The following is a 17629-nucleotide window of genomic DNA, read 5'->3' as shown; positions in this document are numbered from 1 at the left end:
TGAGCTTCAGCAAAAATTCTTCATAAGCAACAAAAGCGGGTATCTACACACAACTGGGTTACGCAACAGTGATTTGCCATGATGTGCAAGTAGATTTTGAAGACTGTCAGGCTGGTGTTTTACACAAGAACTGCTCCGATCCCAGGATCTTGATAGATTTTGAGCATATATTCCAAGCACACGTTACTGGTAGGTATGCAAAAAATCTGTTACATCATCATAAACTATTTTACATGTTTCAAAACAGGACTGCTCTTGAAATCGAAGTTCTCGGTTCTCATCTAGTTGTGCACAAGTGTTTCCTGGTGTTGTGGTAGCAACTACAGCAGCATCTGCCTCGGTCACTTCTTATAGAAGTACCACCTGTCCACTGGGTTTTAAAGGCAAATAAATGGAGAAAGGAGAGAAAAAAACTTTAGCATCATAATGTAACTTGGCAAAAATTATCTATAAGGCATTGAAAATCACTATTTTAAAATGTGAAGCAAACTTCGTGCACGCCGGTTATTCAGTGCTAATTTCCATATAATTTATCCTGGCTTTTGTTCTTAAAACTGGATGTTTTAGAAGCAGCTAGAGAGCAGGCAAACAAATGCTTGTGTCCTTTGTACAGGCAAGTGGACAGGCACAAGGCATTTGGCAAGAACGGCTGCTGCAAGCTTTGCGCCTGGAACTATGTCTTGAGCTTACATTTGACAGCCCTTCAACATTTACTGGTAACTCAGAACATGAAGAAAAAAGTTGCACTGGATGTAGTTCCTGGGTAACTGGGTCATAAAGTGAGGGTTGTCCAATACTGATGTTGGACCTCCTGTAAGCATTAACAGATCTTTTAGATGAAGGGAACTTGGCGAGTGCAGTTTTACAGAAACTTAAGGCACTGCATAATAAGCTGCCCTTGTCAGAAGTGCTACACAAATGAAAGAATAAAGGTAAATGGACCACTGACCATTAGGTCCAGTCGCGGACGACTCTGGAGTTGCAGTGCTCATCTCGCTTTACTGGCCGAGGGAGCCGGCGTACAGCTTCCGGGTCATGTGGCCAGCATGACTAAGCCGCTTCTGGCGAACCAGAGCAGCGCAAGGAAACGCCGTTTACCTCCCCACCGGAGCAGTACCTATTTCTCTACTTGCACTTGGATGTGCTTTCGAACTGCTAGATGGGCAGGAGCTGGGACCGAGCAACGGGAGCTCACCCCGTGGCAGGGATTCGAACCGCCGACCTTCTGATCAGCAAGCCCTAGACTCTGTGGTTTAACCACAGCACCACCTGGGTCCCTTAGAGCTCTAATACAGGAGCTCTAATACTGAATTGTTGGCTTTCCTTCGTCCAACTCTTGCAAACAAGATATTTAGCTCTAATAGGGTAGTAATAGGGTGGCGCTATGGTCTAAACCACTCAGCCTAGGGCTTGCTAATCAGAAGGTCGGCAGTTCGAATCCCTGCGATGGGAGTGAGCTCCTGTTGCCCGGTCCCTGCTCCTGCCCACCTAGCAGTTCGAAAGCACATCAAAGTGCAAGAAGATAAATAGGCACCGCTCCAGCAGAAAGGTAAACGGCATTTCCATGTGCTGCTCTTGTTTGCCAGAATCAGCTTAGTCATGCTGGCCATATGACCTGGAAGCTGTTTTCGGACAAACGCCAGCTTCCTCGGCCTATAGAGCGAGATGAACCCCAGAGTTGTCTGTGACTGGAGCTAACGGTCAGGGGTAGATTTACCTTTACCTTTAGGGTAGTGGTTTAAATGTAAAGGTCAGTGCCAGTGCCATGCAGGTGAGGATGCAGAATGAGAGCTCTTAACTGATGGTTCCCACTCTCCAAGAACATAAATGCACACACATCTCAAATTCACTCTGAATTAAGGTTACCTTCTGGTGGTATTGGATCAGCAGGTCCGCAGGCAGGTGCCTAGGGGGGGGGGGGGAAAGAGGAGAGCATTAAATCCAGAATTCCTGCTACATTTAAAAAATCAGTTTCTCTTTCACATCAGTGCATAAGATTTTGCAAATAAATGCAATAATTGTAATAATTTAAATGCCATACTGTTATTGCCCCTTCTGGTACTAACTGGATGAAAAACAAATAACTCCTCTGATGCTCCCAGTAAAACTATACATCTGAGGAGCTGGAACTTGAGACTAAAAAGATAACCCTTTAATGTGTCCTAGAACCAAGTGCTGGCATTCCGATGTGGAGCTGGCATTCTGCGGTTGCTGCAGACCAACCCCAACCAGAATCAATGAGCTATTTTGCACTCGCATTTAACCAAATTCATTAGAATGTGCATTTTCGGTCATTATACTAGGCAGCATCCCTGCATTTCCCCAGAAGATCAGCTAAAGAGCAGGGGGAGGCATCTCAGATCACAGTGACAGCTTTCCATTCCTTGCATGAGAGCAGAGAAGGAAGAGTAGAAATTGTAGGCCTATGGGGGGGGGGGGAGGAAGGTGGAAGTACAGTGTGCTCTCTTTGCACAGTAAAATAAAAAAACAAGAGCTGATACAGCCTGAACTGCCTTAGGACTAGTGAAGGAAGCTATGCCTCTCCTAGCACTCGCATGGACGTTCTTATGAGGGCTTCCCATCATTTACAAAACATGGGTTTAGGAGGATGAAGTGGTATTACTGAAACATACGGTAGGGTGGGACTTGGAAATAGTGATTACCTGGATAATTGTAAAAAATGCTAATATTAATAGGCACAGGCTGCACTACTGATCAGATTTTACAGTCTCTTCTCTCAAAGTGATGGCTGTGCAATAGGAGCCATCATCCCAGGAGCAGAAGATGTCCAACATTCAGAACTGGGTGTAGGCTGTGCTTTAAATAAATAAAACATACACAACACCCAAGTTCTGCACCATGTAGAAGGCATAAAGCAAACCTGCTTAATGTGCATCACTTATTCATGAGGATAGATAAATGAACTATTTGGGACATGGAAGGACCCACCTTTGGACCATGACAGATTTCACCAGGCACTTTTTTTGCCCACCCAGACAGCCATCTTCTTTCAAAGAAGTTGAACAGAAAGATTTCTAAGATGCCGAGTTCTGCAGCCAATACCACATTGGGCGGCTTTTCCACTTTTGCATAGAATGTACACAGCCCTGCAAATTAGACTGGTGTCCTTACATGTCCTGGGCATAGAAATTAAACAGATCTGCTTACCTTTTCAACAGTAGCCCCCGCAGATGCTTGATCACAATGGCAAGGGCTGTCTGGCAAAGTTGCATTTGTGCTAGAAGAGAAAGTTCAGTTATAGAAGTAGCCACATTTTCACTCCCTGCATATTTATTCAATATGAAAATACTGAAATACATTCCTAACCCTGGCATATTTCAAAATGATGCCTGCGTTAGGAGTGTAAGTGCTAACAGCAACGTTTTTAGGCACCGTGTGAGCCGTATGATCGTCCCTCTCATTTAATTCTATCTCTTTAAAAGCCCAAGACTGGAAGGAGAAGAGTAGCAACTTACCAGCAAATTTCTCCACCTGTCTTATTATTTACTAGAGCCTTCCAGTAATCATGGGTGTCTCCGATAATCTTAATGGAAAAGTCCTATGAAATAGAGAACAGAACAAGTTCAGTGCCTCTTCTCAATATCTGCAATACAACAATGCCTTGTGTTCAGTGCAAAAAGTACTTCTCTAGCCAAGAGAAAGTCTAGGCAATAACTGCACAAACCTGCATTGTATCCCATCCTAGTTTGTCAATGGCATTCTGGTATTACTCTGTCCATTTCATTATGTGCTGCATTCTCAAGGAACATGGAAACAATTCATCTCCTTTTTCAAAATAATGTTGAAGTGGCACACTTCTGGATGGCAACTAGTTTTTAACAAGGGCTGTACTGTGAAATGGCATAGGATGGAGGACCAGCCAAAGTTTTGCAATGGTAAGACACAGACAAAGGGTTCTTCCAACTCGGCATGAACAGCAGCAGAGGTTTTGACCGACTCCTTCAGCCATTCCACTGCTCACTACTGATTATCAGTGTATTGATTTGAACATAGAAATGTTAAAAGAAGATGATAAATGCTGCAGCTTCACCTCTAATGAAGTGGAAGGACAGAGAAATATAAATAAATGTGCTTGTTGAGCCACAACAGTCTCCAGTGAAAAGAGAAAAACAAGAAATGAACAGCTAAGGTTTATCAAGTAGCAAATATTATACAACCTAATAGATGAGAAAGGGAATTAAAAGCATTTTGCCTATGTCTCAATGAGAGAACGGCTGAGCTGTTACGAAGCACTCATCAGGAGCTACTTTCCCCACAGAATGAAGCATGAAGAACTCTGGCTCCCTATGATATTGTCAATTGCCAAAAAGGAGTTGGTGCTGACAGGGTACGCCATTTTACTGTGAAAGAGGGGAGGCATTCTTTCAGACATTGACGGATATCCATCAAGATGCAAACATACCTTGTCTTTAAATTCTCCATTGAATGCAAACTGGTTTTCCGGCTTCCCATCAGGTACTTTGTATCTTCTAAACCAGTCCACCGTCGCTTCTAGATAGCCAGGCTTCAACGTCCTGACATCATTAATATCTTATAAATAAAAATAAGAACAAATGCCTTCAGAACCCAGTTATGAGTATTAATTATAGGACGCTAAAAGGACATGCCTTAGACTGAAGAACATGCTTTACCCCTCAACCCTGCCACCATATCCATTCTCCTGCCTAGTTGCAATTGTTCCAACATGGATAAGAGGTTTGTCAAGAGCCTGTAAATGTAGATACAACCTAGATAGATAGAACCTATCACTTTGCATGTGCACTTTTTTCTGAACCACAGCCAAGCTCAGCACATTATTCTTATATTTCTCAGTGGACTCTTGTTGCAAGGGCAAAGTTGGCAACCCCACTAGAAATCCATCCCTAATACAAGGAAGAGGTGAATCTAAGAACTCCCACCAAACTAAAATAAAACCAACCCATTGCCTTAACTGGTGTGTAGAAAGTCAAGAGGAAATCACATGCAGTGAAGAATAATTCAAAGCTAGGCTGGTGTTTTATAAAGATACTGTCTCCTGAGTAAACACCGAGACCTGGCAGTCTTCCTACCCATGACTCCAAGTATGATGACTTATGCAGTTCTGACCACACCTTGGGCCCCATCTAGGCACAGACTCCACCTACGCCAAGAAAGGGAGAAACCTTCCCGCTCTTTGTAACTGGGTCTCCGAGCTACAGATAAACTCCACGTAGCAAAGTCTCAATACAATGCTTGCACTTCCTTCTGTAAACAAAGCAACTGTTGTTTTTGGCACTTAAACTCTAATCACTATTACTAAATTTATTAGTCTTTTTTTTTTGCCCCAGGAAACTCAAAGCAACTTAGAAAACAACAACAACGTTTGGTCCAAATATTTCTTGCTCATGCTATTACCGGTAGTATAAGTTTCACCTGTTCTAAATGAAGTGGAACCTACAAAACGTTGATTTACTCAACACTTCAGTCCCTTCAAGACCAGTAGGATTACCATTATTACCACCCATCCATGAGATTTGTGCAGTAGCGATGTTAGCGCCCTGCTACAGGTTTGTTAGCAGCCTGCTACATATTCCATGGAACTGGGAATACATTGTTCTCGAGACATAAGCAGCATCATATTACCTGTGCTCTACACAGACTTCACCTTTCCTTGCTGGGCATTTGAAGGGAGGGGAAGGAAAGTTCTGATCACTTCAGTGCTACTTACTGTTCAATTTAGCAGCATCAGGGTCTTCAGTGTTGATTGCAATGATCTTCCAGTCTGTTTCAGATTCATCAATCAACGCCAGAACACCCAGCACTTTCACTTTAATTACTTCTCCTCTGCTGCACACCTGATTGAGTAGATGTTCCTCATTAATAAGATGGAAAGACCAAAGAAAACAATTCAAATAAACCCTAACAGTTAAGTACTGTAGTATCTCTCACTGATTGCTCAGCAATAGGCCTGAACCACTTATTCTGCCTAAACCAGGGACAAACACTCACCAACCAAGGCATTTGTGAGTTGGTGTAAAGTTTTCCCAAGGAGCTCATCTTTCATATATTTTATTTTCAGATTAAAGGTATAACTGCAGGTGTTTGTAGAGAGACTGAGAATATGGGAGATAAAAAGTCTGATGTTTCACATGTCATGATATTAATTATCACTGTATCAAACTTTTTTGAGGGCTAACTCAGGGGTAACTGTTTTAAGACAATACCGCAGAATGAGCCTAACTTATCTTGACATCTATTAAATAGTATTTAGCGTTTGTGTAGAAATACAAGCCTTGGCATTTATTTTAGCCTCACTCTTTACAAACTTTTCTCTGTGTACCAATGCAGGCATATGTTCCAGCTGAGGAGAGCATTTCCTGCATCTTACTAAGTAAGTTGTAGTCTGTTTAAGCTGATGCTACCAAAACAGATACATTCTGGAATCCATTATGAACGCTATATTAAATCAGTTGAAGCAAACAGACCCACTTTAACAAGCCCTATAATTCTTAATACATTTCCAGTATGGTTGTATACACAGAACAAGTTACCTACCGCTGTTTTCAACTCATTGCAACCTTACCATGCCGTGATGCAAAATTATAATGCCCAAGTTTGCATAGGGCAAATAGTTGAAAAGTCCAGTTCAGCAAGACACTCAGGTGTAAAGTTTCACCAAGGTGGACAAAAAGAGAGATTGAAACAACAGTTTACAGCTCTAAACTCAGACCACCACAACTTCAAAAAAACATGTTACCTTGCTTCCAATTTCACAAACGTCAATTGGATCATTATCTCCACAGCAGCCGGTGTTTTCATCTTTATGCTCTGGGTCTTCCCATGTCTTTAAAAAGAAAAAAGAGGCTATATGTAGCACACATACACAGTTAACTTTGCTAATGGGCTGCTTATATGGCATTTGCAGTTTTGCACCTTTTAAAAAGTATTTTTTCTTGAAATGCTCTTTAGGCAGCCTCAAAATTGGCCAACTTTGTCCACTAACAGCCACAATAGTATGGCTGGTGGTTGTGATATTTCTTACAAGAAAATTCAGGAATCAGAGGAAGGAGTCTGCTTTTCCTAGCTGGATCTAGGCCATCTGTTCAACGCTTTACCAAATCCACAAAGCACTGCATTTTCCTGCATATGAAAGCAGCAGGGAATTTTTTGATCTAGTTATGAAACCTCAACTTGCTGTTAGATTTGTTGCATTAACCCAAACATGCTTGCATAAATTCAAGTCCAAGAGACTTCCATGTGTGTGCATTTAGCTACCTTACACAGAAATATGGATGTGTTGATAACACATGCCAGAGGGAAGTTGCCGTTCAGACTGCTTTAATAGAAATTGACCTAACTTCCTTCCAGGTCAGAAGCAGGGTTATTAAAACCCCGGCAAGGGCAGGGCTCCGGAACAGTTTACATAATGATGCCATAGCATCTCTTATGCTGGCCATCTAAAGTTTAGCTGGAACAAATGCTGCCGATTTGGAAAGTAGCAGTTACCTCAATATATGTTTAATATTTAATATATATATATATATAATAAATATAAAAATCTTGGAAATGATTGAAGATAAGGATACATGATTGGGCAGAGGAGGTCTGAGGAGTTCTGTGGTCAGAGGGAACTCAAAGTAGGACAGGTTTGAAGTCTAATTTAGAAAAGGTGGAAGAACCGTAACCACAATGCCAACTGGGGCGGGAAGGAAGTGTCTGACAGTATGCCGTAGCCTCTGTACCACAGGAAATAGAGGATTGATCAGTGAGGCATAACAAACTGACCAAAGGGAGGGACTGATGCCAGCTAGAAAACAAGTATTGGAACTGAATTAGCTGAAGTAAGGAAAAGAGCAAAATGTAAGAGAGTTAGTATTACAGTGATAAAACTATTACAGCACAGCTTACATAGCAAGCTCTCACTTTCTTCTTCTTAAGAAGTCTGGTTAATGCACTGTAATGCCATGTTTCTAAAGTCTTAGTCATATGCATTCATTATCCCATGTGACTTGTGCTGGCTTTTTGAGGGTTTAATATAAGCAGCGACCATTTCAGGCATGTTCAATATGTGCACGATCACACACGCTCACATTGCGCCGAACCTGGAAGTGGCCTCAAAATGCGGACTTTACAAGCTTTTTCAACTGTATTTCAAATATCCACAATTTCATTTAAATGTGTGGTGCGCATTGGAATGCAACACCTACGTAAAATGAGGGGCTGCTTGTGTACTTTTCCAGATGACCCTGATATGAGAATTGTGATCTGCAAAGCCAACTGATTCAGTTGCAGCACAATCAGCTCCCTTGTTTACAACACAGACTGTACTCTGACTTTTCTCCTGAGATTCTGCCACCCCGTTGTCCATGCAATAGTTACATGCTCCTCCTCATTAGTGTTTTGCTCTTGCTATAATGTTGCTTTGCTAAAATGTTTGCACGGAAACATAACACTTCCAGGGGCAGCCTAATGAACATTTATCCTCAGCAATTAAAAGACCTCATAAATAAAGCTAGACAAATACCTGTGGAATAGCACCGTAATTCCAGATGTATCCCTTGTGGGGAAAGACATTAGCGACATAACGTAGTTTTCCTTTCTTCACATCCTGCTTAATTGGGTTTAGAGGATCTTTGGTTGCAATCTGAAACAGAATTAGTTTTAAGTTTAGCATTGACAGAAGAGTGTACAAGCTATCCAATTTTAGGACGGTATTTTCCCTACAGGTGCTTCAATTCACATTTTCAAAGTAAATTAAATACTGTATCCAAATTGACAGCAACCATGAAATCTCAGAAGTCCAACAGGGCTTGCTCACGAATTGTGTGCACAGTCCTGCAGATTTAGAATAGCTGCCCATTTCTTTACTACTAACTAGTCAGGGAATTTCAGACTTGAGAGATGCTGATGCAGAATGGCTATATCTTTCACAGATAAGTTGATTTTAATGAAAAGGCAACCACCAAGCCAGGAACTACAGGTTTCCAAATACATAATGCCATTACCCATAGCTGTCAACCCTCCATGCTGTTTCCCAATGCTATAATAAGGGAATTTCCCGCAAAAAAAGGAAAAGGTTGACAGCTATGCCATTACCTCCATCTTAGCATTGGTCCATCGAGGTATTTCCACAACCATGTTGAACACATCCTGAAAATAATAAGAAACCAGAGAGGTATATACCATATCCATGTAAAAAAGAATCGAACATTAAATTTCGTTTATAAAAAATATAAAAGTCTAGATAATTGATCTTAAGTAAAAATAGCAAAGCCATCGGGATTCAAGTAATCCCCCCCCAAGGGCTGCAATAAAGGAATGGGGTGAAAACTATACAGCTTTCATGCATTCATCAGTGGGGGGAGACGATTTTGTCTTTTGAGTCTTTCAATCCATAATGGAAGCAAAAAACAAAAACCACCTGGTATTTCGTTGCATAATTTGATATTTAATAGAGGCCATTACACAAGAGACTACTGCACAGATGCAAGAACACAATCAAGGGTTCAATGATTGAAGATCACTATCGTGCTAATGAATTTTGCTTTCAATTGCAGGTTAAGATTTGACATGTCCAGATTTTCTTTTAATATTTTTTTAAAATAAACTGCATTTACATAACAGCCACAGAAGAGCAAATTCCACACTGGCAGAAGAAAGGACAACGTCATTTAGGATTATCCATCGAATGCAGGAATCGGCAACCTGGCTAGCATGAAGCATCAGGGACACTACTCGCAACAATTATTTCAAATGTTCCTTTTTTTAAAGCTAGAATTCCGACAGGCATTTTGAGACCTGCAAAGGAGCCTTACACTGCAAATCCTATACAGGTCTACTCAGAAGCACAATGGGGGTTACTCTTAAGTTTGTGGGTACTGGACTAAAAGCCTTTATTAGGTAAACATATCACCCCCACAAGTATCTAGCTCGTATCTCAGAAAATTATCTCATCAGACTTCAGTTTCCTAATATCAACAGCCTACTTTGAGAACGAGGTGGGAGGGGACATACCTTCTTCAGAAGGAAAAAAAATAGCTTCTTAAGAGAATTAAATGTGCTGAAAATCATGCAGGCATGAGTCAAGTGGATTAGCACCACCCTGGAGCCTTGAGGCAGTATCCAAGGCTCCTATTCCACTAACACAAGAGACTTGTACTAGCATAATATAACTTCACCTCCTGTCCCCTGCAGCTCTCAAAATCAGCTCCAGAGGTTTGAAGGACCCTTTGGGGTAGGTTTTGTGGAGCGCACGGGGGGAAGGATAGGAAACAGAAGCGCAACCGCATCAGCACAACGCCACTGGTACTGCTCTGGATGCAGCCCATATAAATTACAAACCAGCCTGCGAGTATATTAAAATAATAATGGAAGTATTTATGACAGAAGCCCAGACAGTTCTGTAGCTATTTCCTGAGGCAAAGAGAGCCCCTCACCCTTCTAATACATAAACATAAGAAGCATTCCAGTTTCCCATGCCCTGGCAAGCACGGAAAGGTACAACGAGGCCATATACATTTAAAATACGACGAGGGCAGCAGCCCAGGTGCTGATAAATTTAGAACCTCTCCAATCCTCTCAAGATCTTAAGAATATGAGGATTAGGAGCAAGAGCTATAGACGAGACTGGGTGTAATGTAACCTTTTGCCCTAAACTGGACTCCCTATCTGGGCTGCTACTGAAGCTGTGGAGAACCCAGGAGAATAACGAGGAGAGCCATCCCTGCAATAAAAACAAAGAGAAGCGAAGTCTGAGAATCAGTACTGCATTGTATCATTTAGTTCCCGAGACAATAAAATGTCTGCTTGTTCCCATTAACTTTTATACCCGTGTCTCAAACAGATAAGCAACGGGCATGGCACCTTCAAATAGGCAGGGTCTCATTGCACACAAAGTCCGCCCTGCTGCCATAGGTGGATTCTTTAAAAAAAAAAACAACGCACCCAGGAAGCCCCTGCCTCTACTCCCTGCTCCACTGATGACGGTGGCTGAATTTGTGGGGTTGTTTTCAGCTGTATTTGAGCACTTTATAACTGAAGGTGGAATATAGTGAACAAGGGATACCATGCATCAAGTTACAGCCAAATCCCATTCCTTCTGTTGCAAGAGGTACTGCTTGCCACGTGAGGTGAATTGTGCCCAAGAGCACCATCTACAGCGGCCATTAGTTAATTTGTACATGCCTAAAATTAGGATGCGGGTGGCGCTGTGGTCTAAACCACTGAGCCTCTTGGGCTTGCCGATCAGAAGGTCGGCGGCTCGAATCCCCACGACGGGGTGAGCTTCCGTTGCTCGGTCCCAGCTCCTGTCAACCTAGCAGTTCGAAAGCACGCCCAAAAGTGCAAGTAGATAAATAGGTACCGCTCCGGCAGGAAGGTAAACGGCGTTTCTGTGCGCTGCTCTGGTTCACCAGAAGCGGCTTAGTCATGCTGGCCACATGACCCGGAAGCTGTACGCCGGCTCCCTCGGCCAGTAAAGCGAGATGAGTGCCGCAACCCCAGAGTCATCCGCAACTGGACCTAACGGTCAGGGGTACCTTTACCTTTACCTTACTATCATGGATATCAAAAAATTCAATTTCTAAAATCTGGAAAGAAGGATGAGAAAGAAAACTACCGGGGGAACCTAACACAGCTAAGAAGTCAGCGCCAAAGGTTTTTCATTTGGGCAACATCACACTGTATAAGTTGGACACAAAATGCAATGAACCAGCTTCTCCAATAATATGAGACAGTTATGTATTTCCTCCTGCTGGAAGAGTCAGTCAGTTGGAAGCTTTTTTGGAGTGGCTTTTACCGCTTGAAAACTTTTGAGGATTTTTAGCAGACCACTTCGCCATTTTCCTGCCTGTTGTACCAATTGTAAGGCAATGCACTGTTTTAAATTGCGTTTTCACAGACACACCATACAACACCTAAATGAAGCATGCGGACCACTGGTGGTCTGTGGACCAGTTTCGGAACCTCTGTTCTACAGTTGAAACGACAAGAGTGAGCATTGGGCTGGAGCAGGCACTAATGACTAGTGAACAATGGTAGTGAAGGGAAAGTTGCACCCCTCCATCCCAACTTAAGAACAAAAATTAATTTGCATGCACATACTATGTTAAGATTCTTCCCTTCGTGTCAAGTTTTACTTAAGTAACATTGGTTAATAAAGCCAAGGCAGTTACCTTAAGTTGTCAAGCATGGATCAGAAATTAGGTTGAGGTTGCTTTGAAGATACACAGCTTGTCCCCTGTTAAGAATAAGCAACTCTACATCTAGTGACTGGGTCACCTTTATACAGTCTGCAGGGTGAATCCCCACAAAGTTCTGCTCAGTATGACCGCAAGCCTTACCTTGCGAGCATCTGGATGTATCGGAATGTCATGGAACGGAGAAATGTACTGTCCCTTATCGTTTTCTGAAAAACAAAGGAAATGTCGAAGTTTTTGATTATAAAATAAAGCCTACAAAGTACCAAGGACAGAAAGTTTAAAGAATGTGAATGTCTATAAACAAAGACAAGCTGGCACAGCCCTATCAACTAGGTTTTGTTCCAATGAAATCACTGCAACAGCAAGTGCGCTGCAGAGTTCCTACCTGCCCTAGTCTCTCAGAAGACTGGAATATACCAGAGCTGGTGCTACTGCCACTACACTAAATGTGATAGCTGTTCGCCACAGCTTACCCCCACCATCCATGTGCAGCTTAAAGCTCCCATCGCTAATGGCAGTGCTTCAGACAGCCTACGCAGTCTCCAAGGCACACTTCCACAGCAGTCAAGAGACACCTGTAGACTGTGACCAGCAACAGCCAGGTAGCCAAGCCCAGGGCTTGGGCTAGCCCTATTTGCTGCTGCTTCTGTGCTCCAGCATAGCGTGTTCAGTTTTCCGAGGTATCTCAGAAGGCGTTCTCCCTGAAGAGCAAACTATGGGAGCCTCTGGAAACAGCAAAACCTGTACAAGCAAGCAGACTCCAGCCTTATCAAATGACAACTGAGGCTGATATGCTGTTGCCCTGAAATGGTTTAGCTTATTGATGAACAAAATGATTTCCTACACGTCATATTGCACAATGTTAAGGGTACTTGGACAGATGTCAGTAGACGTCACAATACCATTACTTTTAGACCCCCTACACACCTACATGGCATTTCTCCATGTAAATTATCACACACAGCAACACAGTGTGTGTGTGTGTGTGTGTGTAAAATGGACTGGGTAGGGGAGAGAGAACTGCAGCCATGTGTGCTGCACCCTTTTCCTGCATCTTTCCACCCAAGCAGCATCTTTCCCTCTCATTGGGGGAGCTGGCAGGGGTGGGAAAGACCCAGGTAACTGCCCCCATGCACACATTTGCCATGGAAAATTTGCTCCCTTATGGCACTGCACACCCATGAAAAGAGGACCTAGTAAGTTGCATGTGGGTTTAGGGTCACAGCTCGGCAGCAGAGAACATGTTGTGGAAGCAGAGGACCTCTAGTTCAAATGACATTGGGCAACAGGACTTGAAAAGAACTCTGAGTCACTGGAGTCTCCCCTGCCAAGACTCAAAGGTGGTCAGTTCCCTGGTAGCCTGTGATGAGAAAAATCACCTCCTCTACCTGGAGGTGTCCAAACTTATTAGCTGAGGTATGTCTGGACTCAAGAGGCTCATTTAATTCTGGACTCGTGGCTTTCCTGGATTAACAGGCAAGGTTAACTGCCAGCAAGACAAGCCAAACTTCCACTAGAATGGATGACAGCAGGGTAGATACCCTCACATACTTAAAGTCACTTTAGGAAAAGGTTTTTCCCAGCAGTCGCCAGAAACAAACTGCAAGTTGCATTTCTCAATCTAGAAGAGTATGGATCTTGGAGCAATATCTTAAAAAGGAATCTCCTGTCAAGGCATGGGATCTAGCACATAGATGACCTTGTCTCAGTGTCTGCACAATATGCTCCCATCAATGCCTCTTTTAAACGGTTGGTGCCCTGCTATGATGTTTTCATTAATCCTAATAAAGATATTGCCTGGGTGTGGATTTAGAAGCCTCAAGTAAAAAGCATGGCAGTCTCTCACCCCAGAGGACCTGTTTTATGATTCAGGTTTTTCTGCTTACCAGGAACATCAGTTAAGAAAACTATGGATAATCGTCATATCCTTGCGACCCGTTTCCTTGTGCAGCAAAAACTGAAGCTGTTTTAAGGTGGAGTACTACCAGGAAGAAATGAAAATCGCCTTAAAGGATTATACTGCGGGAGGCTTTTCATTTTACAGCCACCTTCACTGCCCATATCTGACAGTCTGGTTCAGACTTTAAACCCAACAGCTGTTTGCTCAATGGGGGAGGGTTAGACGAGAACAGCGCACCAGGAGCTCACCTGCCAGTTATTGAGGCACCAAGGAAGGCAGGAAATTTCTTCAAAACAGTCAGTGAAAAGCCAGCAAGTAACTGAGCATATGCAAAGAGTACTTAAGTACACTTAGCCATTCTGAAAGGTGAATGTAGATGGAGCCAGGTGAGCTACCTTTGTAATCTCCAAACCACCTGGGTCAGATGACATAGCAAGTCAGACTCCGGCTTGTTTCATTCGTGGCACAGCAGCAAAAGAGGACTGCCTTGGGAACGTTTGAGCCGCATGCTGTTGTTAACATTACACCATAGTTTAAAAACAAACTATAGTTAATGTGACATGTGAACTAGGCCATAGTCTCCTAATAGGGCATTAGATGGACAGTTAATGCCATGATCAGTCATCCTAAACCTCACCACACACACAACTTTTACGGCAGCATCGGTCCCATTCTAGTACCTTGGGCAATGACTTTCTCTTTCTCCATATATCAAGTTCTCTGTCACAGAGTCCGAGGGCAGATGTATCTCGCACTTTCATTTCCTTCCAATTGCTTCCCTCCCCCACCTTCTCTCCTCCTTCAGAATAGCTAAATGCTTTCAAAAGTACTCTTCTCACACAGCCAAATGTATTGTATGCTACGTTCCGTGTATTTGTTGTTTTATTTTCTGTACCGCATCCTTCTGGAGTCAAAAGTGAGGGTTGGTAATTGGGGCTCAGCAAAGAATCTCAGAAGTGGGGAAATCTCCGCTGCCATTCTATAATAGCATTACAGGGTGCGATTTCGTGGCAGGAGCAGCCATCCCTGAAACTCCACTAAAGCACATGTGTTTGTATATAAGAGTTTGGATGGGCACTGAATTCAGGTGATGCACCGTCCCACCCCCAATTCCCCCAGCCCTAGGATTTAAGGGTGACTGGGATTGCAGGAACACACACCCATGCGCCAAGCCTAATTCACCACCCCACCCCAAATATTAGGCCTTGGAGAAGCATGGAAACTCCCATGGCCGTAGTGCTGGTGCATTTGGGATCCCTTCCCCTTCTCTTCTTTAAAATCCCTGCATCTTTGGGTTCTCCAGAGCTATATAAAAGCTCTCTGGACAGGCCCGTTTCACGCTGATACAGCGGGCAGGCACCAGGCTACCCACGAGGGGAAACTGCAGCAGCGTCCACAAAGCCCTTCGCACACGCCTCTGCGCTGCACAAGCCTCACAACAACCCTTCCAGGGATGGTCCAGCGTTAGCGCCTCTGTCCTAGATAACCAGCCGAGGGAAAGCGGCCCACACGCCTGCAGGGGCGCAAAAAAGAACAAAACAAAACGCTAACTCGCCCCAGGGGACCCGCTTCCCAATTAAACCCGCACAGGGGCTGCTGAGCCCTTTCCCTGACCACGCTGCCAAGTTTGACATTGCAATGGCAACTTAAAAAAAAAAAAAAATCAGAGCGCCATGGAAATGATCCAGGATCGAGCGTCGCCGTCTATCAAAGCAATTACATGACACGATTCCAGAAGCGCTTCCACGGCGTTCGAGGGGAAGGCGTCGAGGAGCAAACGGAGCCCTGGCTGCTGTGGCTTTTTCCTAGGCTGCCTGCCTGCCCCACAAATGCCTTTCCGAGGGACACACGCGCGCTCGCCTCCCTCTTTCTTTCATTCATCTCCCGCCCTGCGCGCTCGCGGCCGCCCCGAGCGCCGAGCTTCTCTCCCGCAACCCCGACTGCACCCCGGCTAAGCCCGCCCGGCTCCCCCGGGGGAGAACTCACTGAAGAACAGCCTATAGCCGAGGCTGTTGGGGCAGCCGCGCTCCTCCACGCTGTAGCTAGCCATGCTGCGCCCGACCGGCTCGCCCGACAGACGGCAGAAGAAGGAGAGCGGCTCGCTGCTGCTCCTCCTCCCTCGAGGCGGCCTCTTATTAGCCGACGGCACGCCCTCCGAGCCACTTCCCCCGCACTGCGCAGGCGCGCGGCCTCTCCCCTCCCTGCGTTCCTCCGAGTTTCATCATCCTCCCCACGCCGCGCCGGGCTCGGCCCTGCACTGCGCATGCCCCGTAGTGAAGAAACAACGTCCCACCCCCTCGCAGTTCTCCCCGCCCACCGCTTTTCCTTCAGCAAATTTGAGTTGGGGCACCTTTGACACCTTTAACGCCGCTTCACTGGGAGTAACCCCGCCCGTTGAGTTACTTCTGGGTAGGCAAAGCCTTTGGTGCCTCCAAACACTTTGCTGAGCTGGTTTGTTGCTCCTGCTGCAGGGGAATTAACAGGGATAGCTCTGTAGATAGATAGATAGATAGATAGACAGACAGATAGATAGAAAGATCACCACCCTTCTGAGTAATACCCCTCTCCACTCTCTCACTATATATAAGGGTCTGGTGACTTCTCTTTCAGTGTATCTGAAGAAGTGTGCATGCACACGAAAGCTCATACCAAGAACAAACTTAGTTGGTCTCTTAAGGTGCTACTGGAAGGATTTTTTAAATTTTAAATTTTGTTTTGACTATGGCAGACCAACACGGCTACCTACCTGTAACTAATAATCACCGAGATTGGATAAAGTCTAGACTAAGGTTTCCCCAAACTTGGGTCTCCAGCTGTTGTTAGACTACAACTCCGGATGATGGGAACTGTAGTCAAAAACAGATGGAGAGTTTGGGAAACACTGGTCTAGACTCCCAATTGTATATTCCTCCCCTAAAGAAATTATCTTTATTGGGTTAAGCCAGATTCTATATCGCAGCGCTATCCAAAAGGCAATCTTAAACCTCAGTAACCCCACCCCCAAATCTCTGGCAATATGGGGGGGATATTAAAGAGTGGTTGTCATATAAGCTGTTCTTTCCCAGCCCCACGCCTGAACAAAACCCTTCAGCCTTGCCTTTCCCCTTTTTGCAATACAAAAACATCATAGCTCATTGTTCATTTCTTGCTATGTAAAAAGAGCCTGCTGGATCAGGCTGAAGAGCCATTGACTCCAGCATCTGGCTATCATAATGGCCCACCAGAAGTTTATGGGAACCCCCCAAATCCAAGGGACAAAGGATGTGTTGCTGTAAATGTGCTAGCAGTTTTATTGCTGGACAGCTAGGAGTGTTGTTTACAGATGTTTGAATCACAGAACTGGAAGGGACCCTGAGGGTCATCTAGTCCAACGCCCTGCAATTCAGGAATCTCAACTAAAGCCTTCATGACAGATGGCCATCCAACCTTTGCTCCTCCAAGGAAGAAGAGCCCAACACCTTCTGAGGGAGTCCTTTCCACTGTTGAACAGTTCTTGGTGCCAGAAAGTTCTTCCTGCTGCTGTTTAAGTTAGAATCTCCTTTCTTGTAAC

The 17629-nt window shown here is 44.2% G+C and overlaps 1 protein-coding gene across 1 annotated transcript; it reads right to left on the bottom strand.

The window, feature by feature from the left end:
- Window positions 1-16200, bottom strand: PPA1 (inorganic pyrophosphatase 1). Its single transcript, XM_033149103.1, has 11 exons — window positions 16066-16200; window positions 12321-12385; window positions 9076-9129; window positions 8504-8623; window positions 6737-6823; window positions 5708-5834; window positions 4424-4551; window positions 3477-3559; window positions 3169-3238; window positions 1867-1906; window positions 1-370 (listed from the first exon to the last, which is right to left on the bottom strand). The coding sequence occupies exons 1-11, from the start codon at window positions 16127-16129 to the stop codon at window positions 342-344; spliced, it is 867 nt and encodes a 288-aa protein (XP_033004994.1). The 5' UTR covers window positions 16130-16200; the 3' UTR covers window positions 1-341.
- Between the last annotated feature and the right edge of the window lie 1429 nt (window positions 16201-17629).

This window comes from Lacerta agilis, chromosome 5 (assembly GCF_009819535.1).
Source record: "Lacerta agilis isolate rLacAgi1 chromosome 5, rLacAgi1.pri, whole genome shotgun sequence".
Taxonomy (NCBI): domain Eukaryota; kingdom Metazoa; phylum Chordata; class Lepidosauria; order Squamata; family Lacertidae; genus Lacerta; species Lacerta agilis.
The sequence above is the reverse complement of the archived record's forward strand: the minus strand, read 5'-3'. Positions and strand labels throughout refer to the sequence as shown.